At 45.6% G+C, this 15,367-nt stretch overlaps 1 protein-coding gene across 17 annotated transcripts in view; it reads left to right on the plus strand.

The window, feature by feature from the left end:
• NRG1 (neuregulin 1) overlaps positions 1-7,713 on the plus strand; it is a 2,309,699-nt gene extending 2,301,986 nt beyond the window's left edge. For all 17 annotated transcript variants that reach the window (XM_069626364.1, XM_069626365.1, XM_069626367.1 and 14 more), the window contains one exon: positions 5,297-7,713. In XM_069626364.1, coding sequence (XP_069482465.1) covers positions 5,297-5,954 — 658 coding nt within the window. In that variant the 3' untranslated portion in view covers positions 5,955-7,713. The remainder of the gene's footprint in view (positions 1-5,296) is intronic.
• Positions 7,714-15,367: the final 7,654 nt, after the last annotated feature.

Consider the following 15,367-nt stretch of genomic DNA (forward strand, 5'->3'; position numbering starts at 1 on the left):
AATAGTCCTGGCTGCTTATGGCAGTCTCCTAGCAGAAGTGCATGAATATTCGCCTTTCCTAGCCCCCACCATAACGCCTGAGCTCTGAACACAGCCATCAAAAGCACTTTAGAGCTTAAGAGCTCAGTAACTTAACACCGGACTGCCTCCTTTGAATTACAGCTTTGGTAACCTAGGGGAACTGGGAAAAGGCACAAGCAAAAGAATCCCATCACCTGTAGGAATGACAGGTCAAGTTCAGTCTCCCCAGGAAACCAGCGCTCTCTTCATTTGTTTATTTTATTTTTGCAACCTCTTACAATAGGTATTTGGATGTTGTTTTGTAATGTTTTTTAAAATTTTGTAATAACATCTCTCAGTGGAATATATTCACATTTCAAGTGGTTTGATTTCTTTACGTCGAAATATCACTGATATAATACCCACCACAACAAACCCACCCCACAATCTGGGACTTTTAAAATCTCAATATTCCCTTGTATTTAAAATAATATATCAAGCAATTCAATAGAAGCAGCTCATTTACAGAAAGTAAACACACAACCTGCCTGCTGATGTCTCACTAATGTTTTCATTCCAATTGACACCAACATACCATATATATATAAGTATATTTTAAATATATATACAAAAACAATGTCAGTCTGTCTGGCGAAGGTTCATGTGCAAAATGGGGGGCAAGGGAAGTATTTTATCTCTCTTTTTACTGAGTGATGCCAAACTACTAAAAGCTCACGGCAGAGCTATATTCCATGGATGTTGCATATTGGTGGGAGGGTCAGCGGCAACGCTGATTTGCTTTACCTCTGGCAATCCATCTAAGGACCATTAAACAATATCGTAGAGCAAGCCACCTCTCAACCCAGCCCTGGCTGTCTTCGCACACTCAAAATACCAGCTAACTCCCCGCCAGCCACCTCCTTAGATCAGATCTTTTACCTTTGTTCCATATTAATTGCCTCATCCAATCTGTTATTGAGTTCTCACATTTCATCCTTTTGCCGGACTCATTCTTTCATCCATTTTTTCTCATTTTGTTTCTGTTCTTTTTCGCTTTCATGTTTTTGTACAATCTTTTGCCTAGACTTCACCTATTATATTGGTGTATTATCCACCTTATCATTGCTTTTATGCTTACACCAAAAGGGCACCTTCCCGAGGCATTCCTTTCCACTGCTCAATGTCCTCACAGCCTTAGGTGATTCTCCCTATTTTAACATGTGGCCTTGGATTTTCTTTTCCCCATGAAGCAAAACTTGCTGCATTTTTGTAGAAAACATACTTCCCATTCGGCTCTCTCTCCCACACAATGTTTTATGAGGGCTGCATTCCTGAGCTCTTAGTGCTCACACCAGCAATAGGAGACGGCGGGACGAAGCCTAGGCTCTTACCTTACCCACAACTCCACAAAGCAGGAGACGTCTGTACCATTCCACATGCAGTTTAGATTTTGGCCTTTCACTTCACTGCAGCTCAATACTCCATTGATTTTAAGGTTCTGATTTAATGCCACAAAACTCCTGAAATTCGGCAGGTGTTGGAAGCTCTGCTACCTTAACTATGAGGCCCCCATTGCGCAGTTCCTAAGCACACTAACGCCATCACAAATCAAATTACTGATATCACATATGACATCACTTAGGACATGTCAGATGCCATCAGTTGTGACATCATATGGTACCACCACCTATGACCTCCTCAATGACCCACTTTGTATGAATTACTGGTAAGACCAGCCATTGGGAAACATTTTGGACTGCATTTAACAACATGCCAGAGATGCAATATACCCAGTATTTTATGAAGGTATGAAAACCTGTGTCAAGCATTGTAAATAATGTTTGGGGAACTACAGAAATGTGGTCTTGCACGTAGCAATCTACAAATTCAGATTCGATAGAGTGGGAGTCTCCAACCTTTAGATCCCCAGAGGTTTTACATTACAACTACCACTAGCCATACCCAGAATAGTCAATGGCGAGGGATCACAGGAGTCCTAGTCCAAAACCTATAGCTGAATGCTGGCTTTAAACCCCAGCACTAAAACCACTACATCCTTTGTCTGTCCAGGACTGTTTACAGTACTCTAGTTCTGATAACCAGGTGTCCTCATAACAAGAAAGTGTTTTTTTTTTAACATTGTTGACCCTTGCAGGCCACCTGCCCTAACCGTTACCCTTTGACATGGTCAGGGCCTCCCTTTTGATTTGTTGACAGTAAGTGAGTTGGTGGTAGTTGAACGCTGTGACAAGGAAGAGTGGAATGGAGTTAGTGGGCTACTGTGACGAGGAAGAATGATATTTTGGGTAGTGGGAGACTGTGACCGAGAAGCGTGAGGTGGTGTTAGTGGCAGACTACCCACTACATCCACCTCACTGGTTTCGTAGTAGTGGGTAGCGCCAACTTCCCTCGAGGACGCACAGAGGCAAGCTTGACCAGAAAAGGGAAGACAGTGTAGCAACTCCTGTGATCCGAAGTGGCTGTGAGGGGTAGCGGTCGATGTTGAGGCATCCGGAAGTTGGTAAAACTACAGAGCACCATCTGGCTGGCAAAAGGTAGCACCCTGACAGCCCAGACAGGAACAGGGATGAGCAATGAAGACGACAGTGACGATCAAGACAAGGATTAAGGTACCCCTTGGATTTGAGGGGTTTGGGCTTGGATCCCAACCCTGCATGCATATAGGTTGAAGCAGACCTACAAATAGACCCGGGAGAGAGCAGAGGCAAAGAGCAGAGTGGGGAAATACAAACAAACATAGGCACCATCAACAGTACACAGAGGCTTTCCTGCGAGAAGGGTGCTAATGGGTGGCAAGATTAAGCAGGGTGAAGAGACCTTCAGAGCCACCGAGATAACTGCGACCCCGGATGAACATTTCCAGGAAAACGGCCGCAGCACATGGATAGAAGTTATTACCTGAGACTACGGTGTCATTGGGAAAAAAACAGACAAAGCCCAGAGGCGCGCTAGATGGGGACAGAGAAGGTGGCAGATGAGATCCGGAGCAGAAGACTAGCAGAAAGGAACCGAGAGGAAAGGGCAGCAAAGTGACTCAGCCGCACTCGCCAAAGGAACAAACCACAGAGGATGACGGTGGATGATCATAAGCCCTTGAAGAAGGGGAACTATGCAATTCAAGTGAACCACAACGGTGCATCTTCAGAGAGAATCCTCCTTATAAATGGGCCCAAAAAAAACAGCAGCAAGTGACCACTAGTAAATTTAAGAAAGTAGTGATTAAAACAATCATCACTGACATTTCTGGTGTGGGCAGAGAATGACAGAGGCCAAGAACACCAAGAAAATAGATTGCCACTAACCAGAGAGGAATTGGACGCTGCCCTAAGCATATTGATGAAATACCAGACACAGTGGGCCTCATTACAAGGTTGGTGGTAACCCTCTGGTGCTACTGGAGGGTTGCTGACAACCTCGTAACACTGTTTCCGCCACCTGATATCCCTGGGGCCACTGGGACATTACAAGTCTCAGCGACCCGGGATATCAGGCAGAGGAAACAAGTCCCCATTCCCGTGGAGTCCCATAGGACACCATGAGATTGGGGACTCCGAAACACCGGCATGGTATTCAATAGACATGTATAGTATTTGTTTCAAAGACAGTTACCAATTGCGGTCTGTTCGGAGCGCCCTCAGTGCCAATTGTTCCCTCTGACACTCACCAGCTGATGATAGCTAACTCTGATGGCCCTCGCAGCTTCTCTCTGCCCGCGAGACTGAGTGGCCGTCTGATGCAAGTCCAGCCGGGCAGTCTTCCCTGCACGCCAGCTCTCAGAGGCTTCTCGCCCGATGGGTTGATGGCGCCCTCTCTCTCCATGCTTCTCCCACAGCTCCTGCTGCTTGCACTCTGCATTGGAGGTTCCCACACCTGAGCCATGAAACGAACCACTTACCTTGGGCCACACAAGCTCTCCAGGGTCTCCTTCGCTGGTCCCACCATGGCTGCCTCCATACATGAGGGTTCTTCTGCTGGTCTCTCCCATGCAGCCTCTCTGTTGCGCTCTCTGCCTCTTTCTCTGACCCTCCTTTTATACAACTGCAACCAGTTAACAGGTTGCAAGTGTGTGTCTTTACTTAGGTTTGCCTGACCATGATTAAAGGGACATGTCTGACTTTCTGCAGGAATCGTCTTCGTACGAGTACCAGAGGGGTAAAAGGAAGGTATAGTGTTTACTACTCTTGTCTCCTCTTCCTCGTATCAGTACTTTTAATTGTCAAATATGGGGAAATGAGGGGAGCAGTCTTGTAGTAACCCATAAAGGCCAGGGAAGTGTTAGGTAGGTAATTAGGGAAAGGGAGATACCATGTCTCGCTTAAGGGTACCCCACTCCTACACTCTGAGTACCCTCCACCCAGGTGATCCTTCCTCGCTTTTCCACCCCCAGGGTCGGGATCCAAGAGTGATGGCCATTCCCCGGCTCCCTGAGTAGAGGATTTTTTGGGTTTTTGGAGGGAGAATACCCTCAGGTTTCTCACAGCCGTTAAAACCCAAGACAAGAACTGTCAATGGCACTAAGCATTATAATAATCCAGAAACCTTTCAATACATTATTATATGTACAGTTATAAAATCAAGTGCAAAAGTAAAACTGATCACTGCATGACGTTTTGGAAGCCTGTTTTCTTATTCACCTTCAAACTAAATAATGAAGAGTGACAAACACTCTTGAAGGTTTCCATCTTTTCCTATGATGGGCTCTTATTCCATAGTTAGAATGTGATGGTGCTTGGTGGCATAAATAGAGCATACAGAATAATCACAAATGAATGCAAGTAGTTGTTGCCTTCCTATATTTGATTTTCTCTCTAGTGGTGGATATTGGGAGGGCCTCTTGTTAGCAACGATGTATATGTCAGTTGTGCTATATACACCTTTATACCATAAAGAAATTATAACAATGATATTTTTCATACGTGTTAAATTCCTTAAAATGTGTATCTAATTCCTGTTAGCTACTCTTTAAGCTACCACATATGTTAAGTTAGCGTATTATGGTTGTAAGTGCTGCAGTATAATAGGTTAAATCTTTGTTCCAGAATATGGTGATGCTTAATTGATAGGTTCTGAGGTGGCTTGTTGCATATGTTAGTTTGTCAATTCACTGTTTGTGGTACTTTATTATGTTATCAAATGGCTGTTATCCAACCTTTTTGTGAATTTGAAGATGTACATATCATATGATAACCAGTATCTACTGACTTTGCCTCTATTTGTTTCCTTTTTCGAACCTGCCATTTTCTTGCTGCTGATCGTTTTATTTTCACACCTTTAGGTATGTCTCAGCCATGACCACCCCAGCTCGGATGTCGCCAGTGGATTTCCAAACTCCTTGTTCTCCAAGGTCCCCTATTTCAGAGGTGTCACCACCAGTATCCATTCTAACTGTTTCTGTTCCTTCTGTGGCTGTCAGTCCCTTCATTGAAGAGGAAAGGCCTTTGCTGCTAGTATCACCCCCTCGACTACGCGAAAAGAGGTACGACCATTACTACAACCAGCAATTCCATTCATACCACCACAATCCTGTCCATGACAGCAGCAGCCTTCCACCCAGTCCTTTGAGGATAGTGGAGGATGAAGAGTATGAAACCACACAGGAATATGAGCCCATACAGGAGCCCACAAAGAAACCAATCGGCAGCCGGAGAGCAAAAAGAACAAAACCAAATGGTCACATTTCTAACCGATTAGAAATGAACTCTGATACAAGCTCTGGGAGTTGCAGCTCTGAGAGTGAAACAGAAGATGAAAAAATAGGTGAAGATACGCCATTCTTAAGCATACAAAATCCACTCGCAACCAGCCTAGATTCAGCCACTGCATACCGACTGACTGATAGCAGGACTAACCCAACTAGTCGGTTCTCCACGCAGGAAGACTTGCAAGCAAGGCTCTCCAGTGTAATAGCTAATCAAGACCCTGTTGCTGTATAAACATAAACATATAGAGTGACCTGTAAAACTTTATTTTATATAATGAAGTATTCCACATTAAATTAAACAGTTTATTTTATTTTAGCCCTTCAGCAAGTAGAAGACAGGAAAAATGTTTTATAAATTAAATATATGTATGTACAAATGTGTTATGTGCCATATGTAGCAATTTTTTACAGTATTTCCAAATAAGAACGATATCAATGGTGCCTTTATGTTATATTATGTTGAGAGCAGGTTGTGTACAGTTCCCGTGATTGCTCTTCCACTGTATTCTTGCAGACTCTCCGAAGAACAGTTTCTCTGCATTGGTGTGCATTGCATTAATGGTGTGGACTGGATATTTGATTTATAAATCTTAAAGCAGGTCCACCCTTTGCTTGAGACTCTCCGAAGAACTGTTTCTCTGCATTGGTGTGCATTGCATTAATGGTGTGGACTGGATATTTGATTTATAAATCTTAAAGCAGGTCCACCCTTTGCTTGAGGCAGTACTCCCATTTTTCAGCCCAGTAATGCAGTGTCCCCGAAAGTACTATTTTTGTCCGTACATAGTTAGTGTTTGCTTCGAGTATAGGGAATTAGTTCAGTCTGCTAGCCAGAGATTTGTGTACTTGTGCACTAATCCAACAGTAGATTCAACAGCATGCCACTATTACTTAAAGTAGATTTCCCAAGTTCCATTAAGCAAGAACACATACATATTAGGAAGAAAGTACTGTGATAAGCATGAGTGGTCTACTGCTCCGCTTAAGAATGTTCATAATATTTTTTGTTCGTTTCTGACACCGCGTGCTTTTGTTAAGTCTTTGGATGAATGTTCACGTTGGTTCCAGGCACAAATGCCTGTATGAAATATGATATATAAAACTCTGAATTAGTGTCCGGAAATATTGCAAGAGCTCTCCTAAAGTGAAGACGAGAAGCACTAAATAGACAAGAAGGGTCAAGTAATAAAGGTGCAATCATTTTTGACCTGATGTTTTAAAATGTTTATTTTTGACAGTGTACTTTCGGTCTGAAATTAGTCACACAAGGATACCATCTTGTAATAAATTACTTTTTATGAGCTCTCCAATTAACTGTTGGGAGAATATTCCTTGCACTGTACATAGGAAGTTCTTGCTATATTAAACTTTGTCATTTGAAGGACAAAGTGTAATTAAAAAATGATAAAACCTACAGATGAAAGGTTTCTAAAATTTGAACGGTTCCAGCTACTTTGATAAAGAAAATGATTTGCTACGTCCCTTTTGTAGACAAGCATGTTTGCATTAATTAGGCCCACAGTGTGCATGAGAACAGTTTGTTAGGAATGTGCATGCAAGCAGTGGTTCACTGTTACTGTTTGTGTATCAATGTTGGAAAGATTGCACCTTTACAAGCAGACTCCATTTTGCTTTCATTCATTTTCTCCTGGGTTACCCCAAAAATGAAGTATGGCTCCTGCTGCTTCTTCTTCCAGCCATTGCGTAGGGCAGATGATGATACATGCAATAGACCCATGCTCTGAAAAATAAATTAGTACTTTATTAGTTATTTCTTCAGACTTTTAAAGTGTGGATTTAAACAATATGAAAGCAGGCCTTAAGAAGATATTAGCAGAATAAAACGTGCAGTTTCAGAAATGTGGTTATCTTTTTCCTAGCGCAAGTTAAACATGCCTACGTGAAGTAGAAGAGCTAAAAAAATGTTCATGCACTCAATAACATGTCAATTTGTGTTTTTCAACACATAATTAAATGCAAGATACAGGATATTCAGTTGTATATTTCTTTTAGGATTGTGCTTTATTTGTTTAATGCTTGCATGTTGTTTTAACTGTTCTGAACAGGAACTCGTTACCAAATATAAGCAATATTCTCTTTATAAACACGTGAGGGGCGCCCGTTCAGGTGGAGTTTGTGTGCCATTTTGAGCAAAGTTATTCCCAAATTAATTTATTTTCCTGAACTTGTCATCTTATATGAATTAATCTCATTTGTTTTTAGAATCCTCTGCACAGTTTATAGTGTTATCAATGAAAGCTGTATGTTTCTTGAAAACCTAACTTAGTTATACTGACCAGTTCTTGGGACTATCATTTTATCTGGTCTGGATTGCAAAAGGTTGCATGACTGTAGAAGATCAGTATGCAATGGGCACATCTGGGCAATTCATCCTGCAGCTTTCATCATTGAATCAACTATACACACTGCCAGAGTTATACAGACAAAGATATAGCTACACATCACACTGTTCAAGTATGGATTATTTTGTAATTACATGTTAATGTGCATTCCATGGTGCAAAGTATTACTCCTTTGCAGTCCTATGAAATGTGTCAATTCTCTCACAATGTATGTATGTATTGGCTTTTATTATTTATATTTAGGCATCTAATGATAACGTTTCAATATAATTTCAAGATATAATGTCTTATTGTTTTACATTTCATTAACATTTGTAATGTACCATATTTTTCCTTTTATTTTTTAAAAGTAAATTATTGTTCAGAAGAGGAAATGTATATGTAATGGAAAAAATGCACAGATTGAAAGTCACACGGTACTTCAACAAACTAAAGACTTTATTATCCCAAAAACGAAGCAATAAGTAATCCATTCTTTTGTTTTTAAAACGTTTTGCAAGTTAACTTTGCTACATCAACCAATATGTATCAGCTTCTATAGCTTTGCCTTTAAGGATACTTCTAAGAGCATTGCTGAAATGCAGGATATGGCAATGTGCAGAAGTCATTTCAAATAATATTGCAAGATAAACACAAAGCAGGCATTTTTAAATATGTTTTCCCACAGGCATAATATTGAAAGGGACTATTGAAGGAATTAAGGCATATTTCAATGCTCAGAGGATAGGTAATTTGACATTATCAAAAATTCTGTAGTGTGGACAAGGACATTAGTTAACTTATTCTTAGCTGAATCAAATGAAGTCGTTCTGGTTCAACACAAAGTTGCTGTGCTTGAAATATGTGGGGAAAGGTCACTTCTCCAGCATGGGGTCTGGCATGGATTCACATGCTCATGAATATTCTCTGTTGTCAGGCTGGGAATCCTCAGTAAAAGGAAAAACAGTTTCACTTTCACTTAGTCTATTTCTCCCATAAACCAATCACATACTGCCCCCAGCCAATGACAGTTCTCTCCTTCAGCCCCTCCTCTTGTAGCCATCTTCAGATTTTTACTGCACACTTCAGTGTTGGGAAGTCCTTGAGTTTTGCTCTGCAAGCTAGTTCTAGGTTTTTTTTCATGGAAAAAGGTTCTATTTTCGTTCCAAAAGTTCTGTGGGTTCTCCTCTCCATCTGCTGACAGCGGGGATCGGTTGTCAGTGAAGTCCAGAACCCCTCAAGGGCGAAGATCGTCGAAGTTTCCAGAAGCCATCGGGCCTACTTCGCGCCCTCCGACCATTACCAAGAAGAAAGAAGGAAGATCCCATCCCTCTTCAAGCCCTGCACCAAGTGTGGGCTCCGAAATGTTTTTGTGGAGGGCAAGCACCTACCATGCCTCTGCTGCCTGCATCTGGACCACAAGGAATGAGATTGGGAGATATGATGCAGATTCTCCAAGAAGACGACAAAGGACAGCCACAGTAGACTGGCAACGTGGCTGATTGGCAAGGCCTCTGCCTCGAGCAGGGGCATGCCTCACCCAAGGCCGGTTGGTCTGAGGAGCAAGATTGTAAGTCTTTTGAGGGCGCCTCATCCATCGGGGCCCAAAATAAAACCAAGCACTGCAAGTCCGGGTCCACCAAGGTCGCTGCGGAAGCGGGTGCTCCGGCTGATAGGGCGCAATCGACATCACCCTCCTCCTCCATTTCCAGCCAGAGATCAAGCTCCTCCTCGAAGAGAAAGTCATCCAACTAAGCTGCAGGAGAAGCCTGAGAAGCCTCAGATGGAGGAGAAGGCCGGCTGCTATTTCAAAAGCTAAAGGGGCTGACCCTAAGAGGGTAGCTCTCACGGCGCAGAAGGTATCCCTCCCTCTGAGGTGGAGGCCGCCGTGGTGACTTTGACAAGGTCTGCCGGCACTCTGGAGAAGGCAACACTGCCTCAAAATCCAGTTCCATCCCCTCAGGGTGGAAAAAAGAGGGAGGTGGGTAAGGGGGACCCGGATCAGCCCCAGGCTGGGGCCCAAGCCATGGAAATTTCGGCCACAGTCCATGAGGATGTGGAAGAGCACAACGGCGATGAGGGTGCAGGGCCCAGTGTTTCCAATCACATCTGTTTCTGCTGAAAGATGTGTCTCTGGACATCCTATCAACCCTCCACACCTTGGTGTCAGAGATCCAGAAGAGGATGCCACAAGGGCCTGTTCCAACAGTCCTGCAGGCCTCCAACCAACCGCTGATGAAGAAAAGAAAGCGCCATCCGATGCCCCCATTTCAGCCTCCACACCCGCGTCGGGTCCCATATCCCCCTAGCATACCCAGACACAGGGAAGGATACAACCACGACTACGGACGACGACGATGGAATGGGCAGCGGGTCCCCGCAGCCTAGGGCGTCCCCACCATACGATGTGGGATCGTTCCACTCTATGATCGCCAAAGCCTCCCAACTGTTCCAGCTCGTGCCAGAGGAGACCAGGAAGGAGGGTTTCCTGTACCAGAGGTGTGAGGCCAAGAGGAAGACAATCATGGCGTTACCCCTCCAGGACGACATGTGGTATGAGGGCCTAGCCCTCTTGAAGAACACTTGCATGGCTCCAGCCAAGCGAGATGGGCTGGAGAAGAAGTACTGGGTACCAGAATCTGCCCCCAAGTGCACGAGGTCGCAACCATCGCCGGATTCAGTGGTTTCGGTGTCCACGAGAAGCGGTCCTCTAACCCATCCTCGTCGTCTTCAGTCCCTCCAGACAGGTGGACACCAACGGGAGGTAGGTGATCTACCCCGCGGAGTCCACCATTAAGGTGACCAACGCACTGGTGATCCTAGCCGATAGGACAGAGAGCTGCGGTACAAGCTGGGGCCTATTCTGGAGTTCCTCCCCGACATGGATGGAGGCAATTGCCCTCTTCCAGGAGGGAGAGACAGTGTTGGATCACGCCATCACAGTGGTGCTGGACGTTGCCGACACATGCTTCCACCAAATGGAGAAAAGTGTCTGCCTTTGTCGCCAAGGCTGGATGAAGGCCATGAATTTCCTTCAGGAGGTCCAAACGAAGGTACTGGACATGCCCTTCGTCAGCGAGTGGGGAAAGATCACCACTAACAGATGGGTGCTGGACGCTATTGCCAAAGGGCATACCCGGGAATTTTAGCACAGGTGTCTGAGTATTCCTCCGGTGGCCGTCAGGAGCAGCGCGAAAAGGGCTGATAGAGCTGGTTCTCCAGAGTCTACTCCAGATACTTCTTGGTAAGAGAGAAGACGGGGGGCTGGAGGAAGTACCTCAAGTCTCCGAAATTCAGGATGGTCATGTTGCAGCATGTGCTCAGCCAACTAGAAAGAGGGGATTTCTGGATGTTGCTGGACCTGGAGGACGCCTACTTCCACGTCCACATTCACAGGAAACGTTTCGTAGTGCAGGGACAGCACTACCAGTTCAAGGCTCTACCCTTCGGCTTGAAGTCGGCCCCCAGAGTGTTCACGAAGTGCCTGGCACCGGTGGTGGCACATCTGGTCTACAGGGGATCCATTTATAGCCGTACTTTGATCACTGGCTCTGCCAGGCCCGCTCGTGGGAGTTGGCCGTCAGACACCCAAAGGCGGCCATCAAGCTGCTGACGAATCTGGGATTCTCCATCATTTATCCAAAGTCCTGCCTGACACCATCACAGAACACGCTGTTCCTAGGAACCAGACTCAATACAGTGCCCTGCCTAGCATTGCCCTTGGAAGACAGGATAGCGGCCATTCAGGGGAAGGTGCAGCGGCTGTTGCCGACGAAGACAGCCACGTGCAGACCATCAAGTCATTGCTCAACATGTCTTCCTGCATCTACCTCATCCGGCTCTACGGGTTATAGATGCAACCTCTTCAGGAGCTCCTGGGTGCAGGCGCCCGGAAACTTTGCAGACAAGATCACTCTGGACGACAAGTTCTGTCGAGCCATAAGGTGGTGGGGCGACCTCTCCAACATCGCCCGTGGCACAGGGTTTCAGAACCCTCCATTCCATAAAACGGTCACAACAGACGCTTCCATGGAAGGCTGGGGAGTCCACAACTGACGTCTCCACGTCAGAGGCATGTGGCTGCTGCTGGAGAAGGATCTCCATATCAACATCCTGGAGCTGCGGGCATTGTTCTGGGCCCTCAAATCGTTCCTTCTGTCTCTGAAGGGCAAGGTGGTGAGGATCTTCATGGACAACACCCCCTCAATGTTCTACATCAGGAAACAAGGGGGCACTTAATCCCCGGCCCTCTCCAGGGAAGCACAGGGACTGTGGCGCTGAGCCATCCTACAAGAAATGTTCCTCGTCCCCCTTCATCTAGCGGGAGTCAAGAGCACCATCGCTGACTCCCTCAACAGTGAGTTGCACTCCTGCCATGAGTGGGAACTTTGGCAGAACCAGGTGGACCTCATCTTCGCCCAGTGTGGCAGGCCACAGATTGATCTGTTTGCAACGGCAGTGAACTCCAAATGCCAGAAGTTCGCCAGCAGATTCTATGGGAAGAGAGGTGTCTATACGTGTTTCCTCCGTTGCCTCTCCTGCTACACACTCTGTGTCAGTGCAGGATTATACTTATTGCCCCATCGTGGCCGATGCAGGTTTGGTACCCGGACCTTCTCAGTCGTTCAGTGGCGCCACCGGTCAAGCAACCAGCATCCCGGATCTTCTCACCAGAGAAAGCTGCGCAATACTGCATCACTATCCATGATCGCTCAACCTGAGGGCTTGGCTCCTGCAGCCCTCGAGTTTGGAGGATATGAGTTGCCGGCAGGTCAGACTACAGGAAGATCCTCGCCAAGGCCTGGGCATCGCTGACTCCGAAGCGATACGGTCACAAGTGGAAGCGCTTCGCTACATGGTGCCAGAAGATTATCCTTCTGAGGGTCACGGCCCGACATATTCTTCCGTACTTTCTAACTTTGGCCAAGGCTGGACTGGTGCACGCCTCCATCAAAGTACACTGGCGGCTATCTCCCGACCTTTCCCGCCTGTGAAAGCACCTGCCCCGTGTGGGAACTCAACATGGTTCTGATGAGGCTCCTGGGACCCACCTTTGAGCCTATGCTCAAGCCCCTTTGCGGGTCCTCTCGTGGAAAATGGCTTTTCTTGTGGCCATCACCAACGCCAGGAAGGTGGGTGAGATACAGGCCCTGTTCTGCAAACAGCCATACCTGACATTCCACGAATCAAGGGTGATGCTGCAGACGCACCCTCTTTCTGCCAAAGGTTCCGTCAGAATTCCACCTCAACAAACCGTTGATGTTACCTGTTTTTTTCCCGAAACCGTTGTCTCCGGCTGAGAGGGCCTTCCACTTGCTGGATGTTGCTAGTGCCCTGAACTTCTAAGTGGTACGCACAAAGAGTTTTCGAAAGACTTCACAGCTGTTCATGAACTTTGGTCCTGTGAACCATGGGAAGGCTTTTTCCAAGGCTTCCATCTCAAGGTGTCTCTCCAGCTGCATCATGTACTGTCAACGGTTGGCGAACCGACCGCTCCTCGGCCGTCTGAGAACCCATTACATCAGAGCGATCGCTGCAATGACGGCATTCGTGGCTGGTGTGCTTCTGCTTGACATCTTCAGGGCTGCTACGTGGAGGTCCACACACACCTTCACAAAGTTCTACTGCATCGACAGGGATTCCAGGGAGGAGTCCAGAGTCGGCCAAGCAGTGCTACGCAACCTGTTCGGTTGAGGTAAGTCTGTTCCAGAGGTAAGAGTGAATTGCTTCTCTTGAGCCTTGCCACTTCCCTTGGTTGTGTGATGTTATACTGCTGAGTATTCGTTATTCATGAGCATGTGAATCCATGCCAGACCCCATGCTGGAGAAGGAACAAGTTACTTACCTGTATCTATTGTTCTCCAGCATGGGGCATGGGGCAGGGGTCCGGCATTGATTCACATGCAAACCCTCCCTCCTGCCCCTCTGTGGTTCTTCTTGGTCATACTGCCACTTTATGTGCTTATAAAATCTGAAGATGGCTGCCAGAGGAGGGTCTTAGGGAGAGGACTGTCAATTAATGGGGGCAGTATGACCCAGAGGACAGTGATTGGTTTATGGGAGGAATACAGTTTTGTAAGTGAAATTGAAACAGTTTTTCTTTTACTGAGGGTTCTCAGCCTGACGACGGGGAATATTCATGAGCATGTGAATCCATGCCAGACCCATGCTGGAGAACAATAGTTACAGGTAAGTAACTTGTTCCTTTTTATTAGTATTGAGACAAAACAAACATAGTATCACTTCTATAGTCTTGACAGAATCTGGGAAATTCCAGAAAATTAACCAGATACATGCATGTAATTATGATTTCTTTAAATCTCAAACAGTCACATCGGAGTCAGATATAAATGAACAGTTATGTTGCAAAAAATGTTGGGAATATTCTAAGTGGCTTCCTAAATTATAACTTGAACATAATGGGAAACCTCATGAAAATAATTTCAATTCAATACTTTATTTCGACCAATAATGGGTCATAAACGTCATTACAATAGACAAAAAAGACAATAAAATGCATCAGTGAAATAAAACCATGGATGAAATGTAAAACATACTGAGAATAAAAACAATACACATTAAAAAAGGTAGGATAAAATTGCATGCTGTGGACACAGCTCATAAAACGGGCCCTGCAGCGGCTACGTACTTGAGTCGCTTCCCTCATTCCAACAACAAAAAGTGCCCCAAGCCAAAACGCACACTAGGATCGCCAGCCAGACAAAAACGCAGCACCAAAGATGCCCTATTAAAGTTACAGGGCATAATTAGGGTTAGCTAATATTTCTTCCTAGCATACTTATAGGCTGGGAAGAAAAAGACAAAATGCTCAATGCTTTCGACTGCACTAGGGCAGAAGGGACAAGTGGCCAGATAAGACGCATTCCAGCAATGCTTAAGAGAGGCCAAAGGCAATATGCCAATACGCATCTTCATGTAGTTAGGGGGCATCTCCATTAGTTTAGGGGCATAATGTCCAGGTAACATTCAAACCCTGGGGTTAATTTCCTGGCAAAGTAGGGAGTTAGACTGGCTGAACGCACAAAGATCGCTCTAGTGTCTCTCTCCCATCTAACCCTAGTGGCCTTCTTGAATAGTTCTTTGAAGTTCCTCAGGATAGAATCACGCTGCAACCTTCCATCCCCACCGCGGACAATTCCCTACGGATCGCCCAGAATCAAGGTAGAGTTGGGCCAACCCGAGCAAGACAAAACATCACTGACCACTCTCCTATATTTGGCGAGTGTACCACTGGACCACATCATAGCCCAGAGGAACACCAGCCTCACCAGAGATATAAACC

The sequence above is a fragment of the Ambystoma mexicanum genome, chromosome 6p (assembly GCF_040938575.1).
Source record: "Ambystoma mexicanum isolate Mex_15411 chromosome 6p, UKY_AmexF1_1, whole genome shotgun sequence".
NCBI classification, from domain to species: Eukaryota; Metazoa; Chordata; class Amphibia; order Caudata; family Ambystomatidae; genus Ambystoma; species Ambystoma mexicanum.